We start from the raw sequence: 19315 nt of genomic DNA, 5'->3' as shown, positions 1-19315 counted from the left end.
CCTGTGGGCAAGATGAGAAAGGTGGGGTCAGGTGGAGCGGGGCCCAGGGGTGTTCTCAGGGACCCCGAAAGCCCCGGGGGTAAATGAGGCCTGAACTTCTGAGGGTCCAGGATGCCCAGCCTCTGCCTATCCCGGCCCCAGGGAAGATGTTGCTCAAGGCTTTGTGTCTGATGTGTTCCTGGAGTGTGACACGCCAACCCCTGCCTGTTCTTCGATGTCTTCAACACCGGGTGCAGGCGAGGCCAGCGGCCGGGCCACCTCTGTCTGTCTGTCTGTCGTTCTGCAAGGGGTCAGGGCCTCCCTGGGGCTCCTTTTCATTCCCCTACCTCCATCCAGGGAGAACCCCTGAGCCCCGAGCAGACTGTGCCCCAGAATGGGAGGACCCCGTCTCCTCCATTCTTGGGACCCACATGAGCCAAGGCCCCCTTTTTATTGGGGTTATTGATCTTCTAGGTTATTAGTTTGTAAGAGTTCTTTACATATTCTAGCTCCGAGTCCTTTGCTGGAGATAACGTTTTGCAGACACTTTCCCAGTCGGCGGCATGCCCTCCCGGTCTCACGGTGGCATCTTTTGGAGAGCAAAGGATTTTAATTTTGATGAAGTCCCATTTGGTTTTGCTTTAATCATGCTTTGTCCCTTTTTGGTGTCACATCTAGGGTATCTCTGTCAAACCTAGGGCCACTAAGATTTCCTCCGATGTTTTCTTCTGGAAGTGTTTGTGGTTTTTTTCTCTTCTTTTAGATCTTGTGTTTTCTTTCCCTCGCCTGGCTTTTTTTTTTTTTTTTAAGATCTTAATTTATTTGTCAGAGATAGAGAAAAGAGCACAAGCAGGGGGAGGGGAGGGCAGAGGGAGAAGCAGGATCCCTGCTGAGCAAGGAGCCGGATGGGGGGCTTGATGCCCGCACCCTGGGATCATGACCTGAGCGATGGCGGACGCTTAACTGACTGAGCCACCCAGGTGTCCATCCCTTGCCTGGCGTTTTATCTTGTCCAAACCAATCACTGCCACCAAGCCTCTGAGTAGTATGAGGCGGGGGGGGGGGGGGGGGGCGGGCGGGGGGGGCCGGACCGCCGGTGCTAACCTTCCGGAGTTTTGAGCTGGGGAGCTTGGCCCTTGCCTTGCATCTGGGAAATTGCCTGATAAACATTTCCCTCCGGTGATATAAAACTTCCCTAAATGATAAGTGGGCTCACTGAGCCTCAGCCCTTGTACAAAACAATATGGTTCAAGCTGACACCTGCTGTCCTTCTGGAAGCCTGGAGTTGGGGTACAGGCCAGGCAGATGGTGCCTATGTACCAGTCCTCCCCCAAAGCCTGCAGCTCCGAGGATCTAGTGGGCTTCCGTGGGCAAAAGCATTGCACGCAGGTGGCGTCATGTTCGCCGCTGGGAGGGAGCAGGCAGGTGGATCCCTCCGACCGCAACTGTCTGATGCACCGTGTGTCCTTACTATGTCGCTGTAATCGATCAACTAGATATGGACTCCTACGGGTCCTTCTAGTGATCTTGAGAATGCGGCGCAGGGGTGTGGGGGTTTGGGGCCCCCATCCCCACTGGGGTCCCTGGCCGGACGCTGATGGAGAGGAAAGAATGTGGAAGAAAAAGTCGGTAAGACCCAGAATTTGACACGTTGTTTGACTGTGTTTGGGCTTGAGGGACCTGACCGGAATCACTCTAGGAAATGAAAATTCTAACTACGCTAGGTAGGGAGACAAGGGGCCGTTTGCACAGAGTTGGGATCTAATGCAAATTCCAAATGCCTATCTCCAGCCCCTCATTTCCAGATTTTTACAACCAACTGTCCACTTGGCACCTACAATTGGGTGTCTAACTGGCACCTGAAACCGCGACTCCGGATTCCCCCACCCCTACCTCTGGACACCCCCTTCCCATCTCAGATCGACAGCTCCACACAGGGCATAAACCTTGGCTTTCTCCTTGTCTTCGTACATCAGCTACTTATGGTGGATTTGGTTTCCAAGCGGATCCCGGAAGCACCCACCCTCTCCCCACCGCCACCTGCCTGCCCACCTCCTGCTGGAGGGCAACGCGGGTCCTCCCACTCTTCCTCTGTCCCCTGCAGCCTGTCCCCCTAAAGGCCACCAGGGGGCGCCAGACCCACGTCTGGCAGCTCAGAACCCTCCATGGCTCCCACATTACCTGATCTAACCAGAGTCCTCACTGGGGACCACAAAGGTGCACATGCTCTGACCCCCTCTGGCATCTCCAGACTTACCCCCTCCTTACAGAGTTTTTTGGTTGTTTTTTTAATTTTTAGAATATTTTATTTATTTATCTGACAGATGAGATCACAAGCAGGCACAGAGGCAGGCAGAGAGAGCAAGGGGGAAGCAGGCTCCCCGCTGAACAGAGAGCCCTATGCGGGGCTCGATCCCACAACCCTGAGACCATGACCTGAGCGGAAGACAGAGGCTTAACCCGAGCTTTTTGTTCTCAATTAATCATTTTAGAGCGTGCAATTCAGAGACTTTTAAAGCTCTTCAGAGCTTTTCCCTAATTTTTAAAATGATCCTTAAGATTCTTAAGTTTAAAAGATCCTTAAGGGCGCCTGGGTGGCTCAGTCAGCTGAGCACCCAACTCTTGATTTCAGCTCAGGTCATGATCTCCGGGTCGTGAGATCAAGCCCCACATCAGGCTCCACACTCCGCGGGGAGTCCACTTCAGGGGCTCTCTCTCCCTGTTCCCCTCCCACCATGAGCACGTTCTCTCTCTCTCTCACTCATAAATAAATAAATCTTTTTAAAAAATGAAAAAACAAAAAATGATCCCAAGTCATTATTTCTTCTAGAAAACGACAGTGATGAGGGATGGGAGGTGTGTGTATGTCTTTGGGGGGGGCGGATTTTATTTACTTATTTAACAGAGAGAGAGACAGAGAGAGAGGGAACACAAGAGGGGGAGTGGGAGAGGGAGAAGCAGGCTTCCCACCTGGATCAAGATACAGATCATTTCCATTTTCCAAGAAGTTCGCTCATGCATCTTCCTTGTCAGTTCCCAGTAGCCTGACCCACATCACCACACATCAGTCTGGCGCGTCCTGGGGCTTCAGGTAAATGGAATCGGAGGGCCCGCGCTCTTTATATCCGGACGCACAGGGATGATGCCCTGATGGGTGGGGAAGGGGACGGGTGGATGCGTCAACAGATGGAGAGAGAGACCCACTAATGGAGGGGTGAACTGACGACCGCCGGCCACTGGGGGTTCCGGGTAAGGTCTCCACCTGGCAATAGGGGAAGACAAAGGGCAGGGGAACCGCGTGGGATAGTCAGGCGTGAGGCTTGACGCCCCTTGCCCACAGCAAAGTGACAGGGACCTCTAGAGCAACTGTCTGCGAGCTTCTGGCCTCATCCCCAGTGTGACCTACACACGGATCGGCGGCCGTCCTATCCTCCCGCTGGCTCTCACGCTTTAACCCTGCTCGCCCGGCCGCCCCCTCCAGGTCTGGGACCCCTGCTCACCCCACTCCCTCTCTCCACCTGGTCCAGGCCCAAGTGGGGGTTAGTGACCAGTGTGGACATGTTAATCAAATTTCATCGGCTGACACAGACCTTCGAGCCTCCAACCTCCGCTCGGGGACCCGCAGACCCCCGGGAGCCCCTCTGGGCGGACTTACAGAGACTTCTCGAATCGGCTCCTTCTCATTCGGAAAGCAGCAGCTTTCTCCCACTCGGGTCTAGCTTTTATCCCACTTGTTGCAGTGTGGCTCTTTGAGGGGTCCTGAGTGGGGGTGATGCAGGAGTTAGGGTCACGAGGAAACCCACGGCTGGTTCCAGGCGCAGGCTCTTGGCGCCCCCTGGCGGCCACCGTCTCTGTCGCATCTCGGCGCGCTTCCCCTTTGAACTTGGGAGATGCTGCATTTCGGAGGGTCCTTATCAGTCACTCAGAGGAAGACGTTAACTTTCACTCAGAATCACTGGCGGCGCCACGAGACCCCTCCCGGCGCGGTCACCAGGGGCATCCACCCCCTGCCCTGGATCCCCGGGCAGGTCTCAGCAAATCCAGCCTCCCGAACCCTTCCCTCCCACCTCTGCAGGGCACCGCCATCCATCCAAAAGTTCTGCCTGGAATATCCTTGGTGTTATCCTTGATCTCCCTCTGGCCTTCCCACCCACACCAGCCTCTCACACCACCTGTGCACGCCACCTTCAAAACCTATCAGGATTCTGGCAACTTCTACCTTCACCGATTCCACACCTGTCCGGCAGCAGCGTCTCCCGCCTGGATTACAGCGGTTGCTTTCTCACTGGGTTCCCTACTGCGTCTCTGGCCCCCTAGAATCTGTTCCCCACCCACAATCAGAGGGATCTCTTCTCACGCGGTCCCTATGACCCAGCACAATCCGGCCCCAGGGTGCATCAGGGAGCTCACCTTCCACGCTCTCTCCTCGGTTCACTTGGTTGCAGGTAGATGAGTCTCCCTTGTCCTTCGTGAAGTTCCCAACCTCAGGGCCCTTGCAATGACTGTCCCAGGCCCCTGAAAATTTTTCCCTGCGATGTCCACAAGGCTTCCCCCCGGCCTCTTTTATTCCAGTCTCTGCTCAAATGTCAGCTACCAGGAGAAGACTCAGTATTTTGGCTTAGTACTCAGGTGGCTAAATGGGCCTGGGGACTTTTATAAATGGTATTATTGCTGTTGAAGTAAAGGGAGGAATCCATCATGGTGCCAGGTTTCTGACCTGGGGGGGCTCATGTGTCATTCTAGAGTTCAGGTCATGGGACTTTCAGTCATCATTAAACATTCCCCGCACCCGACGCCCCAGATGCCGTGGACATGTAGAAAAGGTAAGGCACAGAGTGGTGATACTCAGCTGTCTGTGCTGCTGCCTCATTCATGAAAGGCTGGGCTCTCCAAGGGGAATGGAGAAATTCCTGGCTGGACCCAGACTCTCAGCAAGTCTGTGTGGCCCTGGGTAAACCTCTTGCCCTCTCTGGGCCACCATCTCATTTGCTGGCAAATGAACACAGCAAAAATGTCAGCTCTTCACAGTAGTTTACACTCACACAGACCTTAGAAAGCTCTTAGAATTTTAAACATGATTTCCCCGAGTGTGAGAACAACACATGGTTGCGTGGGGCGGGGATCAGAGCCTGGGCCCGGCCCTCAGGAACGACCCCCTGGACGACAGCACGGAACCCCGAGGCCACCGCTGCCGGGAGCGCTGGGTGCAAACATGCCCGGCCCCAGTCGTGACCTCAGGGTGTCTTCTGACAACATAGGAGGAAGCCGAGGAGGTGCAGGAACATGACGGAAGGAGGAAGAACCCCCCGCGATCCACCTGTGGGGGCACAGCCTCCAGCGTCCTCCGCACGTGCGTTTCCAGACAGCTACAAACTGGTCAAGGTCCTGCAGTGCCCTTGGCCCCTTGGACGGTTCTGGGAGACAGATCCTAAGTGTTCTTCCCCGGCTCATTGCACTTCCGTCTGAAAGCGAACTCCTCACGAATGGCAGAGCAATGGCCCGAGTGTAGACACCCCACTCGTAAATACCCGTGTCCTGCCCTTGCTTGTCTGGACTGTTTCTGTTTTTAATTTCCCAAATAGCGCGACAGCAAACACCTTTGTTTGCATCAGGGTCTCTCTGTCTGCTTCTGAATTCCCGCTTTTAAAAAGGCTTTCGCTATTATGGAAAATTCGGGGAGGCTGGAAATAGAAGGGGAAAGAATCCAAACCAGGGGGTTTGGATCCTGTCGGCTTCTTTGCACAGAGCATCTGCACAGACACAGGGGCTGCTTATCACCTGCGCGTCTGCCCCCTCCATTCCCTTGGCCCATGGCGGGGCCCGCCCGGAGCCATGAGCCGCTTCCTTCCATTCTGCACCGCGCTCTGCTCCCCCCACCCCTGCACACCGTGCCTCTCCCCCAGCTTCCGGCTGCTTCCTTAGGGCCCTTCCCGAGAGAGCAATTAGTCGGTCAAAAGGTAAGAGCATTTGTGAGGAGTCTTTGGCACGGACTGCAAGTTTCCACTTTAAACAAAAAATGTTTTTGTTGTTTTTTCCCTAACATTGTTACAAGAGCAAACACTCAGGGAGTGCTAACTCTGTGCTCCGAACTTTCCCCGGGCGGACTCCCTCAATCCATGTCGTAAGGCACAGTGAGGTATCATTATGCCCGTTTTGCAGATGGGGCCTCGGAGGCACAGAGAGGTTGAGTAACCTTCACAAGGTCACGCAGCCAGGAAACCAGCTCCCACATCCAGGTTCCTGATCGCTCTCCCATTTGTTGGTGTCGGGACGGTCAGGGGCAGATGGAGATTTTGCAGTGCCTGGAGCTTTCACCATTTGGGGGAACCCGCTGCAGGGAAAAGGATGTTGCAGGCTGAAATGCAGGTGCAGGGCCGTGGGAGGAACCCCGGGGGCGAATCCGTGGCCCTGACACTTGAGCTCCAGCATCGCGCTGAGGTGCCCCCCCCTCCCCGCCCAACTATGCCCTTTTCAAAACATGTCACTGTCTTTGTTTTATGAGGCATCCAGGCGTCTGTCCACTTAAGCCCCCTATTGTTCTACGTGTTTCGAAGGAAGTGGCAGACCTGAGCGTGGCCTTCAGCTTGCAAATCTTCAGGAGCTCAGAGTTCAGCATTTTTTCCACCTTTGATGTAAAATTCAGATGCGGAGTGTAATTTACGTGCAGAAAACCGCCCCCATGTACCTTTGCCACAGACCCGTGTTCCGTCCGCAGGGGAACAGACGCATTTCCCCAGGCGATGGAGGGGCGCGAGCTTCCGGAGGGCTCTGCCTAGTCAGGGCTGCGGGGCGCGTCCTGGAACAGCGGTGACCAGCCCACCCCCAAGTTCCCTCTATTTGACACAGGAGCTGGTGGCCGGCTCTGGGCATTAAGAGTTTCCTCCCCAGAATGGGTTTCTGGGATTTCGGGGTCAGAGGCTGAGGCTTAAGGCTCCCTTCGCAGAGTGGCTCTCGTGCTCCCCGCAGCGGACCGTCCCCGGCGCCCTCCCCAGCCAGGCGCGCGGACAACCACTCTCCTGTCTGCACATTCCTTATTTTTACGAGGGGATGCAGGGGAGTAGCTGCTCCTTGAAGCCGTGAGGTTCCCCGGGATGTGGGAGGAAGTGGGGAGGTGGGGGCCCTGGCTTTGGTCTCTCCCTTCCACCCACTTCTTTCATAAACCGCTTGCTCGACTTTTATAAACATCGTGTCCCCGTGAAACGTCTCCAAGGGCCACAACAAAAAACAGGGAAAGGCAAACAGAACACGACACTGTCTTCTGACAGGTGATAACCGGATGCAAAGTAAAAAGGCAACGGCCTGGGGGAAACGTCTGGAACGTGCAGGACAGACTCAAGAGCTGTAACACACAGAGCTCCTCCAAGTCAACAAGGAAAGGACGGTCTAGGAGGAAAATGGTCCGAAGGTTCGCGCCAGCAGGGAGTGCCGGTGAGGGATCCGGACACACAGACTCAACCTCACGGACAGCCAGACGGGGTAAAAAGAGAACCGGGAGACCCAACAGCTGGAGAGCTCCGAGCCGACAAGTGGGCTGTTGCGCTGCTGGCGGGTAAAAACCAGCCCGTCGTACGCGGAGAGGATTTCACGGAACCTGTCACATGAGCTTTGCCACGTACTCTCCCTCACAGCCCAGACATCCGCTCCCAGGTTCCCGTCCTCCGGATACATGTGGCGCGGCCCGGTACGACCCTCCTTCCCGTTTCCTTAGATGGGCCAGTGGGAGCCAGAGTCATGTCGTGACACACTCACACCCTCCAGTTCTAAGCAGCTGTAAGGAAGTAAGATAGAGGAGCGCCCTGCACAGACACAGAAGTTCTCCCAGGCACGCTGAAAAAAGCTGAATACAGACCCACTTACAGTGTGATCGTTTCCAAGACACAGAAAGATTAAAGAGCCGTTTGTTCGATTTTTCCATGTACATGTATGGAGTTCTATGGACTCGCACACGGAACATACCAGAATCGTTCAGCCTGAACTGCAGGGACAGTTACTTCCGCAGAAGAGGGGACGGGCTGGACTGGCACACTAAGGCTCCGGGCAACACGGTGCCGCGGTACCTTCACACATGGCGTCAGTGACACAGCGGGAATGTGGGCCTTTGTTACTTGAAGAAAAAAGGTTTTTAAAAAACTCCCTTTTAGGGGCGCCTGGGTGGCCCAGTGGGTTGAACCTCTACCTTCGGCTCAGGTCATGATCTCAGGGTCCTGGGATTGAGCCCCGCATCAGGCTCTCTGCTCAGCAGGGAGCCTGCTTCCTCCTCTCTCTGCCTGCCTCTCTGCCTACTTGTGTCTGTCAAATAAAATCTTAAAACAAAAAAATCCTTTTTAAATTGGTGTGGGGAGGAGGGATCAGTTCCTTCCGATGTGCCTCAGGTCTCTCACCTTTCGGACAGAGAGGAACTGGCCCCCTCTTGGGGGGGAATCCATCCACTTGAAAGTACTATAGGTTTGGGGCACCTGGTCTGAAGCTGAAGCATTTGTCTTTGGCTCAGGTCATGACCCCGGGGTCCTGGGATCAGGTCCCGCATGGGGCTCCTTGCTCAGTGGACAGCCTGCTTCTCTCCCTGCCTGTGCTTGCCCTCTCTCTAATGAATAAATAAAATCTCTAAAAAAAGGACAGCAATGGGGCGCCTGGGTGGCTCAGAGGGTTGAGCCTCTGCCTTCAGCTCAGGTCATGATCCCGGGGTCCTGGGATCGAGCCCCGCATCGGGCTCTCTGCTCAGCAGGGAGCCTGCTTCCTCCTCTCTCTCCACGATCTCTGTCAAATAAATAAATTAAAAAAAAAAAAAAAAAAAAAGGACAGCAAGTGCTCGGCGACCATCAGAACCGCCCGTCGCCTGTGCAGCAGGACGGCAACCGAGATCTGCCTCTCAGTCACCCGGGCAGAGACGTGGGCCATTTCCCTCACCCCCAGCTGTGATCCCCACTCCCCCTCCTCGGCTCCCCACCAGCCGGCGAGCCCCATCTCCTCTGCTCCCTTCCCCGAAAATCTTGCCGCTCCAGGCTTTGGTGGAGACAAATGTTCTGGTACCGGCACCCCCAAAGTGCTAGGGAGGGACAGAGAGACGCTGCCCCCAGGAGGGGGACAAGTCACACGTGAGCCCGAGGGGTCAGCCAGCAGTGATTTATTGTGGGGTAGGGGCTCCGGCATCCGTGGTGGCTACAACCTGGGGACAGAGGAGAGGGGGCTGAGGGTGCGGGGGCGGAGGAAGGGCCCCACAGCCTCACCCCCTACACACCGGCCACCTCCGGTTCGGGCCTTTCCATTTCCCTCTGGGGACCCTCCCCCGCCCGGACTCTGGGTTCAAAGGCAGCTAGCGTGGTGCCCCCTCCCAGGTCGGACCAGGGGTCCCACCAGGAAGGAGGGGCAGACAAGGGCTCCTCCTCAGGCAGCTTAGAGGGGTTCCTGCCACAGCCCGGAGCCCCGTCGGCCGGGCAGGGAAGGGGGCGCCACTCACTGGATCTCGCGGAACGCGCGCTTCTCCACGAGCTTCACTTTGTACTTGCGCTTGAACCTGCAGAAGGGAAGGGAGCGGTCAGTGGCCAGCAAGCCCACCAAGCACAGGGGTGGGAGGTTTCCCGAAGCCCTCACTCCCCGCAGCAGCCCCGGGGACCCTCACTTGGCTCTCTCCCGAGGCTCGATCATGTTTCTCTTCTGGAAGCTCTTGAAACGGTCGCGGAGAATGTTGCCTTCCGGCTGCGGGACACAGAAAGGGAGGCCTCAGTTGGGGGGACCCAGCCCTGGGCTGGTGGGGTGATGTGGAGGGACCCCTGGACTAGGTCCGCAGCACCAGCGGGATGGAGGCTGAAGAGGCGGAGAGCTTGCTGGGCGTGGGGCAGCAGCGGCACGGGCTGGGCTCAGACCAACAGGGCGCCCGGCCGGCCCACAGATGAAGTAGAGTTGGCTGCAGCCCGGGAGCCGGGCCCAAACCGCAAGGCCCACAGCCGTGGCAAGGCGCCCAGGGCCACCGAGCAGGTTCTAAGTGCGCATGGGGCAAGACCCATGCTGAGCTTTAGGGAGACCTGCCTAGCATCAAAGGGGAGAAAGGTGGGGCCGGGACCCCAGTGGCTGCTTTGGGACCCAGCTGGGAGGAAGGGCCTTCCACAGGCCATAGGCTCCAATCATACCAGCGGGCCCCTCACCCCCGAAGACCCCGTGCCCTCAGCCCCCAGGCGTCAGCCCAACCGGCCCAACCCGGGGGCAGCCATGATGTCGCCCACAGCCCCTGCGGGCACGGGGAGCAAGGATGGGTATCATCACCGGGCACGGGGGTCTCCCCTACGGCACAACACCCCAGGCGGGCAAATACCTTCAGGGTCCTGAGCGAGTCAGACAGCTCTGAGCTGAGCTGCACGTCGATGTCGGGGGCCTGGTACCTAGAGAAAACGGACAGGGGTGTTCAGGGGGTCGGCCTCGCCCAGGGCAGCAGGCCTTCCAGAACAGGGGGCTCTGTGGGGAGATGATCTTCCAGGAGGCGGCCAGGAGGGAACCGGGACCCCAGATCCCCACTCCCCACCCCAGGCCTCACTTGAGCCGCCCCAGCCTGCGGGGCCTGTCCGCCTCGGCCAGCCGCCGCGCCCGCCGCTGCTCCCGTCGCCGCACCAGCTCCGCCAGCCGCCGCGCCACCTGGGACTTGATCCCGCGTAGCCTGAAGAGCTCCTGGTGCCGGAGCCGGGCGGCCCGCACCTCGGCCTGCTGTACCCGCTGCAGCAGGACCAGGTGGAGTCAGGGGCCCGGCCGAGCACCATCCCCTGGGAGACCTCCCCCCTGCTGAGGCCCTTCCAATGCCACCTCCGACTCCCCAGCAGTTTCCCAAAATCACCTTCCTCACCTACTGGTGGTCTGTAAATCCCACACCCCCAATATAAGCATCAGGGCAGCAGAGACTCGATCTAGAACATGCCCGGTCGCATCCTGAGCCCACATGCTGCCGGAAAAGCAGCAGGCTAGAGCCCACGGCGCTCACCATCTTCCGCGCCGCCTTCTCCCGCCGCCGCTGTTGCTCCGTCTTCTTCTCCGCGGCAGCCAGGCGCATGGGCGCCGGGGAGGCCTCCGCTCCTTCGGCCGGCTCCCCTCCTGCCTCGGGCCCCCTGTCCTGGCCCTCGCCTGGCTCCCCCTCCCCGTCTGACTCCTCCAGCAGCCCCTGGCACAGCTCCTGGAACGCAGACTCCTGGGGTGGGGGGTAGCGGCGTGTCAGGGGCAGGGTGGGGGGCACAGGGCAGGCAGGGGCAGGGCGGGGGCGGGCAGGTGTGGGCTCACCTGGGTGGCAGGCTGCTCCGAGGCGGGCAGCGCCAGCTGCCTTTCCAGCTTCTCCGCTGCCTTCTGCCGCTGCAGTTCGACCTCGTGGGCCGCCCGCAGCAGGGTCTGGGAGGGGAAGGGGTCAGGGCTGAGGACCCAGGGACTTACAGACAGACCCAGCCTCCCAGCACTGTGCCCCAGGCCCTCCTCCACCCCACCCCACCCCCGCGCTGTTGGGGGTGCTCCCTCCTCCCGCGCTCATCTGCTCTGCCAGTTCTCTTAGAGGACGGCCTGATCCCTGATCTCTGATGGCTGATGCGCGCCAAGTTTCTTTTGAGGGGATAAAGGCATTCTAACATACTGGGGAGGGCCACACAGGCCGCACAACTCTGCAGATATGCTAAAAACCATGACATCGCGCGTGGCGAGCGGGAGAGTCTTAAGGCGTGGGAGCGCTCTCTGTGACACGGTTCAAAGAACAAGAGACACAGACCGATTTTCCCACGTTCTCCCCACACAGCCAAGCCAGCCCGCGGGGGACGGCCTCTGCCTGTGACCGGCCTCCTCCCGCTCCCGCTCGGGGTCGTGGCGCTGGCTTTGCCCACACCGTGTATCGGGCGCGGAAAACTGCTCGCTCCGCTCCAGGTCGGCTAAGGGGCCCATTCGTCATGAACGAGGCGGAAGGGCACTCGCTCGAGCGTCCCGCATCTGCTCCACGATCTCAATCTGTCTCTGGGAACCTGTGCTCCCCGAGGCCAAAGAGTGTCCCCTCTGTTCACTATACCCGCGCTCAACAGACATCACCGGCGTACAGTGACTCTCACGGCCAGGTGCCACTGCCGACCTAGCCTAGACCTTAGAGAAATCTCACCGGCTCAGACTACTAGCATTTCTTTGAGACCTTTTGCATCTAAGCCCGTGGACTCCCTGCAAAGTGGCATGGCATGGTCTCATACACCCCCGGGCCTTTGTACACACTGTCTCTGGCACACGCCTGAAAACACCCATTCCCCTCTCCCCACAGCAAACCCCTCCTCAGACCTCTGGTCTAAGCTCTGATATCCCCTTCTTCCAGGAAGCCCTCCCTGACCCCTAAGGCTAGGCGTGGCAACTCCTGTGGGTACCCTCATCCCAGCCCCCTGGGTCATCACTGTCTGGGAACAGGTCTGTCTCCTCTGCTGGACCATGAGCCCCAAGAGAGGAAGTGGGGGGCCGCCTTAGTCACTGCCGACCCCCCAGCAGCCGGCGGACATAGGAGCCCAGTGAGGCCAAGCCAACCAGGTGGCCAGGCCACAGCTGAAGAAAGGCTGCATACCTGGTGGTCCTCGAAGGACGGGTTGTAGGAGGCTCCGGCTGGTGTCACCTCCACGGCAGGGACCTGGGAAGGCTTGGTGTGCAGATGCGGCGGCCGCTGGAGGAGGACAGGACTCATGAAGCCTGGCAGCCCCATGACTCGAGACCACACACGCTCTGGAGCCGGTTCTCCAGGCGGGGCAGGTGGCAGAGGCCTCGGCAGGGCCCACGGCCTTCCAACTGGGAGGTGCCAGTGGGTCTGGCATCTAGGACAACGGACACCTGCTACCCAGCTGCTGTGCTACCCAAGGGAGCTACAGCCCTAGGACGAGAAAGCTCCCTGCGGGGGCGGGGGGGGGGGCCCTTGCCTGCCTTTCCTGAGAAAAGTCCCCGTGACCCCCGTGGTGGGCACCACTGGTAAAAACACGGGTACAGAGCACCTTGACTCTAGTCCCCATCGGTCATCCTGACACCTGCAGCAGCCTTGGCAGAGGGTGTGAGGAGGTCTCTGTCATTCAGAGCAAAGGACAAGGGACAGAGGGCTGGCAGAAACCCCTGGTGCGTCCTGGCCCCTGCCGGGAGCTTGTGACAAATGCAGAAACCCGGGTCTACCTGGCCCAAATCTGAATCCGATCAAGACCTGTGCCTCAACAAGACCACGACAGGGATGGGGGGGGGGCGGTGGTGGCTGTCCCTCTGGCCTTTGCCCAGAAGCCTGGGGGTAACCCCGGAAGCCCCCAGCCCCCACCCACTCCCCACACCCAACTGCCCACCTGGTCCCAGTGCTTCTGTCCCAGGGCATTGTCTTGGGCCCCCGCCCATCCTGGCACGTCCACCCCACCCCACCAGGATCCCGCCTCCTCAGAGCTGCCACCGGGACCCTACTCTTCTCCTACGCAAACCACTCACGGGAAAACTCCAAAACCCAAGCTCCTTCCCACCAGGCCAGCCTCCTCTGAGCCATTACTCAGCCCCGCCCTTGTATTCCCTAGTTCCCTTTCCCAGCCCGCGTGGGGAGGACCTGTCGGCACAGGCCCCTTCTCGGGGAAGCTTTGCTCATCCCCCAAAGCACCCCCGACCTCCAGCACGCGGCCCTCTCCTCCGGAGGCACCAGCTCGAGGCCTGGCTCCTGTATGCGCGGTCTTGGCCCCTGGCAGAGACCAAGGCCCTAGGGCCCTAGTGCAGCGCCCACCACCCCAGCCCTGCCCCAACCGGTCGCCAAGGACCCCCTGTGCCGCAGTCTCACCTTCACCCCTTTCTTCTTGGTCTGCTCCAGGAAAAAGGTGTCCTGGCCAGCCAGGGGCCGCTCCAGAGGGTCTGTGGAGGCAGTACGGGGTGGCTGCTGGGGGCCTGCCAGTGTGGCCTGAAGGGCTCCCTCCCACCCCTCCCCCCAATAAGACAGCACCAAAACATGGACAAGGGAAGGACAGACTCTCAGACCCCAACAGGTTTTGAACGCCAGGCAAAAGAGCATACGGACAGGTCCCAAAGCAGAAGGGAGCCAAGGCTAAGGGGCGGGGGGTGGCCCTCAGGAAAGGGAAGCCCAAGACACTGAACTCTGCTGAGGATCATCAAATCGCCTGCCAACACCTTAGACCCTGTGCTCTTGTGCAACACACAACCTGTAAAACTGTGCATGGCAGCCTTGTCCCCACCCACAAGTAACAGCAGGGGCACTCACTGTCTTTGGCCCAGAGATCATAGAAAGGCCGCTCGACGGTATCTTGGGGCCCGGGCTTGGCTTTGGTAGCGGGAGGGTTGAGAAGCCGGGCCTGTGCCCTGCGCACCTCCCGGGGCAGCTCGCCCTGCTTGGCCAGCTTCTCCCATAGCTGCTCCTTCCGTTTGAGCTTCCTGGCGTTGGGGACCTGGTGGGCAAGGACGCTGGGTGGAGGAGAAGTAGCACACGTGGAGTGAAGCAGGGGCCTGAGAAAGGGCCCAGCTCCTCCCAGTCGAGCTCTGCACCCCCATTACCCAGCAGCTCCTCTCCCAAGCACTCCGTACAAGGTAAACCTCCTCTGCACTCCTCCTGCCTCTCCCACCCAGCCTCAGAGCCCATCCAGCCAGGTCCTCTCCCCTGACCCAAGAGCCAACAACACAGGAGCCTCTGCAGGTCTCCCTGCAGGTCCCCCACAGCCGCTCCTCCCATCACCCCATCTCAGGAGTCCACCCCGTCACCCATCCAACCTCCCCTCCTTCACAGCTGTCACTAAGCCAGCCTGCTGGGACTCCTGATGGCTCCCAGCCATCCCTCCTCTCCATCCCCAGAGCTCCTGGCTGGGCCAAGACCCTGCACTTGTCTGCCTCGGCCACAACACCCCGGCCCCCACCTCATTTCCTCCAACCCACCCCAAAGCCCCTGTCAGATCCCATCCCTCTCCTCCAAGTGACGCTCACCTGACCTGACCCCCTACCCCCCAGAAGTGAGTGGCGGCTGTTGCACAGGAGGACAAGATGCCAGAGCCCAGCAGGAAAGACGGGTCTGGGGGTGGGGGGAGGGGAACACTCACTCTTTGGGGGCAGGGACCTTGGATGTGTTCTCTAGGATGAGGTCGACACGAAGGGGTTTCTTGAGAAGAAGTGATCTTTTCTGGCTTCTGGTCCTCTTGTTCGGCTCTGGGGCTGGGAGAAAGGAGAGCAGTCGAGGGCTCGGGCCTCCTCACTTCCCAAGAGCAACTCCCCACCCTCTGCGTTTCGGCTCCACACAACCATCAGACCCGCATCCCACGGCAGACGAGGAGGCCCTGGGCTGGCCCCAGGCTTCCACCTGGGGAAAGAGGTGCCCAGGGTGTCCAAGCTCTGCCCAGCCCCCCTCCCCCCCACACCCATTTCCTGGGCCACCTGGAAGCAGCCCTGTACTGGGAACAGAGAGAGGGTCAGACCCACAGCCCTGCCCTCGAAGGCCTTCCAGACAAGGCAGGAAAACCAAGAATGCTAACGAGAAAGAAGGCCACCAAGGGCCACTGAGGCCCAGGGAGCTGGACTCAGGACCCAAAATGGCTGATTCTCAACACGATGCTTTTCCACCTTCTTTCACCTGACAGTGAAAAGCAAACTCCAGGCCCAAACGCGCTAGGACAGAACCCACGTCCTTCCATTTCCTAGGCTACGTCCTAAAGACTTCACTCCTCTGCGCTTCCAGATGAGAACCTTAAACGCCTAACTCACGGGGTTGTCTGGAAAGGTCATGACTGCAACAGCATGAGGCACCGTGATCCCCTGGGAAAGCCCGCAGTCACTGTTACCTTTCTTTTTCCTCCCTGTGTCCCCAGGACCTGAAACTGAGAGCCACGAGTCGGTCAGTCACGTGTCCCTGGAGCTGCTTTGGCACCGGAATGGAGCCCGTAAGCCACGGCCAGACTAACAGGCCACGAACAGTGCCTCTTTCTTTTTTAAGCCAAAAACAGAATCTATCAACTGCTTCTCCTCTGTTCCCAAAGAGACGTCATACTCGCCAAAGCAGGCCTTCGGGATTACCCTACCGGTCCCCTGGGGCAGGTCCTGCCTCCCCCTTGCTGTTCACACGCCCATCGGCTCCCTCCTGTGAAAGGTGACCTCTTCAATCATCGTCTCTCACTCGCTAGCTTAGTCCCCTGCGCCTCAAAGCAGGTCCTTTTCTGCTCACGGAAACAGACCCTCTCATGTTCGTTGGAACAGACCCCTGGACTGAACCCACACACGCTCCCTAAGGGCACCCTGCTGTTCAAGCAGCTTGCCATTTGCTCATTAAAGAAGACCCTTAGCTTGTTTTCTAACCCCTGGTTAAAGCGATCGTCTATTTTTGGTCTGTTCTACTTACCAGTGGAAAACCCATTATTCACTCAAACCATCCCTAACTCACCTCTGCTGCACTGTTTCAGCAGTGCCCCCGCCCCGCCTTTCAGCAAATAAAAGAAACCAAATTAAGACCAGCTTCTTACCTACTCGTTAAACTAGATCTTACTCGTACTCAAGCATGTCTTACTAAAACAGGTCTCATCCCTTCCAGCTTTTCTGCAAGTTAACGAGAGGTCTGCTCATTTCCGTCTGATCTACTCACAGGCAGACCCCTGCTGGCTTCCGTGCGCCAGATGGAGACTCGATGAGAATTGCCAGATTGAAGACTGAGAGCTCGGATACCGCAAAAAGAAAATCTGACTTGTTCGTCTTTCATTCCAGATTCTCTTGTTTATAGTAAAGACCTTTCCTAGCGGATGCCTGCCACCCAAACCCTGTCAATCATAGAGACCAAGACGGACTATACAGAAGGACCAAGCGGGCACCACCAAAAGCTCTTCCTCACCCTTTTTCTTGGAGCCGGTGTCCACGAAGAAGAGTTTCTCATCCGGGGCCTCTGATATCAAGCCACTGGGAGACAGGAAGGAGAATGTCAGCCAGAGATGTGGAGGCTGCAAGCTGCTAGCGAGGGAGGCTTAACCTTTCAGGGGGCCCGGCTTTCCTCTACTACTATGCTCATTCAAGCACCTTCTTCCCGCCATAGGATTCCACCAGGCTAAGGCCTCTCCCTTCAAATCACAGAACTCAGTACTTAACAGATCACAGCGCTTAAAATATCCTAATAATTAATTCTCAGCATTACGCAAAGGTGGGTGCACGGGACGTCCTTAGGCTACAATTACTAGTCACTTGCCTGAATTATAATTTAACACTGGGGGTCCTGTATCTGGTAACGCAACCAAGACCCCCAACCTCACCCCAGAGGGCAGAGGTGCCCGATACAGACACGCGCAGCACCCCGGATGTCCCCCCAAGCACGCTCGGCCTCGCACCCCGCCTCGCCGAACGTGGCCCAGCTCCCGGAAGTCCCGCCCCACGCACCCGCTCGTGCGCTCCTGCAGCCGCACGTCCTCCAGGAACTGGTCAACTTCCAGCCCCAGCGGCTCCTGAGCGAGCCGCCGCCAGCCTCGTTTCCTGTTTCTTGGGCCTCGCCGACGCCGCCTCAGCGCCGGGTCCACCGAAGTGGGACGAAAGCCCAGGAAGCCGGAATCGGCCTCGCTTTTCAAGCACTGCGTGCTGCCACGGCCACTGCCTCCCGGCGCCATCTTGCCAAAGGAAGCTTTCGGCCGCCGGCGCCCCGAAAGCCGGTTTCTGGCCTGCGCGCGCAGATCTCCCGCCCCCTCCCGTGACCTACTTCCGGTAATCGCCATCTGGGTAAAGTGACAGGAGCCGCCAAGGGGCGGGGATAAAGGGTAAATGTCTCCTCCCTCTTATGCAAATTCCCGTGGGCCTCCGGTCGTGGGTCGGCGGCTCCAGCCCTGAGCAAACGCCTCTCCGGCCGCCTAGGAAAATTGTTTAAATCTGCGTATATTTTTAGTCTTTAACTTACTATTTATTATTTTTAATCCAGTTGTCTTAAAAAGGAAAATCAGAACGGTCCGTGGCGGATTCGGCGAAAGACACGCTCCAGTCTCAGAACATTTGGGTTTTTAGTGTTCCGATCCTAGAATCTTGGAAATCCAAGGGCTCTCCGAGTGTCGAGTTGGGAGCACAGAACCTCATATGCAAAGAGTGTTAGAAACATACAGGGTGGGGCGCCTGGGTGGCTCAGTGGGTTAAAGCCTCTGCCTTTGGCTTGGGTCATGATCTCAGGATCCTGGGATGGAGCCCCGCATTGGGCTCTCTGCTCAGCAGGGAAGCCTGATTCCTCCTCTCTTTGCCTGCCTCTCTGCCTACTTGTGATTTCTCTCTGTCAAATAAATAAATAAAGTTAAAAAAAAAAAAACATACAGGGTTGGCAGTGCAGTCTGGGAATCATGAATCCTGGACAAGCTGCATAGCTGTGCCTCACTTTCCCCATCTGTGAAATAGGGACAATAATGGTACATCAGCCTTAAAAATTTTTCAGGAGAAGAAACGAAATAATAAACCCATAACAGTGTAAGATTGTACCTGGCGGGGGGCGGGGGGCGGGGGGGGGGTGCCTGAGTAGCTCGGTCGGTTAAGTGTCTGCCTTCACTGCGGTCATGATCTTGGGGTCCTGGGTTCAAGCCCCAAGTTGGACTCTCCCTCTTCCTCTGTGCTTTCTTTTTCTCTATCAGATAAATAAATAAGTCTTTAAAAAAAAAAAGAAAAGAGTGTGCCTGGTATCCAAATGTTAGCTATTGTTACTGGCTCGCCCCCTGAGGTTTCATCTTAGAATCAACTAATCCTTGCTGTTTACAAATAAGGAAGGAAGCTTGGAGGCCCTTAGGCGCTGGCAACCATTCATAGGGATCCAGGGCTTCCTACAGGCCCTTCTGGAGTCTTAAGGGAAGAAGGCACAGAGAGGGAGGGGGCCACGCCGGGGATCGCACAGCGGGATCCTCGCGATCCGCCCTGGAGCCCCCCAGCCGGGACTGAAACCCGGGATTCAGCGCGCAGCCCGTGCAGCTCCCGAGTGCCCGCCAGGGGGCGCTGGGAGCCGCGAAAGCTGGAGAGCGCGCGTGGGCGGCAGGAGCGTGAGGTCAGCGTGCCCCGGCCGCGGTGGGTGTGGTCGGGGCGTGGGTCCGGGGCTCAGCCCGCGGGGTCCGCAGGCCGAGGCCCCCGGGAGGGAGCGCGCGCGCGTGCGCACACATGGTGGTCCCTGTGGACAGCGTCACCTCTCCTCCAGGAGCCAGCTTGTCTCCGGTGTTACGTGTCAGGGGTGGCGTCCCAGGTGGCGCACGCTGGCGGGCCGGGCGGGGGCGGGGGGTGTTGGCGGAGGCACGATGTGCCCGAGCCCGCGCGATCACAACCCCACGCCCCAGGGCTTGGTTCCCAGGCCCCCGCGGCGGGAGGCGGGAGAGAGGGCTGTCCCGGAGGGAGGGCCCCAGAGTAACTTTTCTTCGGA

The 19315-nt window shown here is 58.4% G+C and overlaps 1 protein-coding gene across 2 annotated transcripts; it reads right to left on the bottom strand.

Moving 5' to 3' along the window:
• Positions 1-9065: 9065 nt before the first annotated feature.
• Positions 9066-17574, bottom strand: NOP53 (NOP53 ribosome biogenesis factor; the record flags this gene model as incomplete). 2 transcript variants are annotated; one of them, XM_080829430.1, is made up of 13 exons in its annotated part: positions 17326-17574; positions 16790-16854; positions 15018-15129; positions 14192-14391; positions 13757-13827; positions 12533-12628; positions 11239-11343; positions 10946-11149; positions 10508-10683; positions 10289-10355; positions 9599-9675; positions 9437-9493; positions 9066-9145 (listed from the first exon to the last, which is right to left on the bottom strand). In XM_080829430.1, the coding sequence occupies exons 1-13, from the start codon at positions 17547-17549 to the stop codon at positions 9139-9141; spliced, it is 1461 nt and encodes a 486-aa protein (XP_080685556.1). In that variant the 5' UTR covers positions 17550-17574. The 2 variants fall into 2 exon arrangements, with proteins under 2 accessions (XP_080685556.1, XP_080685557.1); XM_080829431.1 differs by lacking the exon at positions 9066-9145 and having other exon boundaries at positions 9433-9493.
• Positions 17575-19315: the final 1741 nt, after the last annotated feature.

Source organism: Martes martes (assembly GCF_963455335.1).
Source record: "Martes martes genome assembly, chromosome: 17".
NCBI classification, from domain to species: domain Eukaryota; kingdom Metazoa; phylum Chordata; class Mammalia; order Carnivora; family Mustelidae; genus Martes; species Martes martes.
This window is presented reverse-complemented; position numbering and strand designations above follow the sequence as displayed.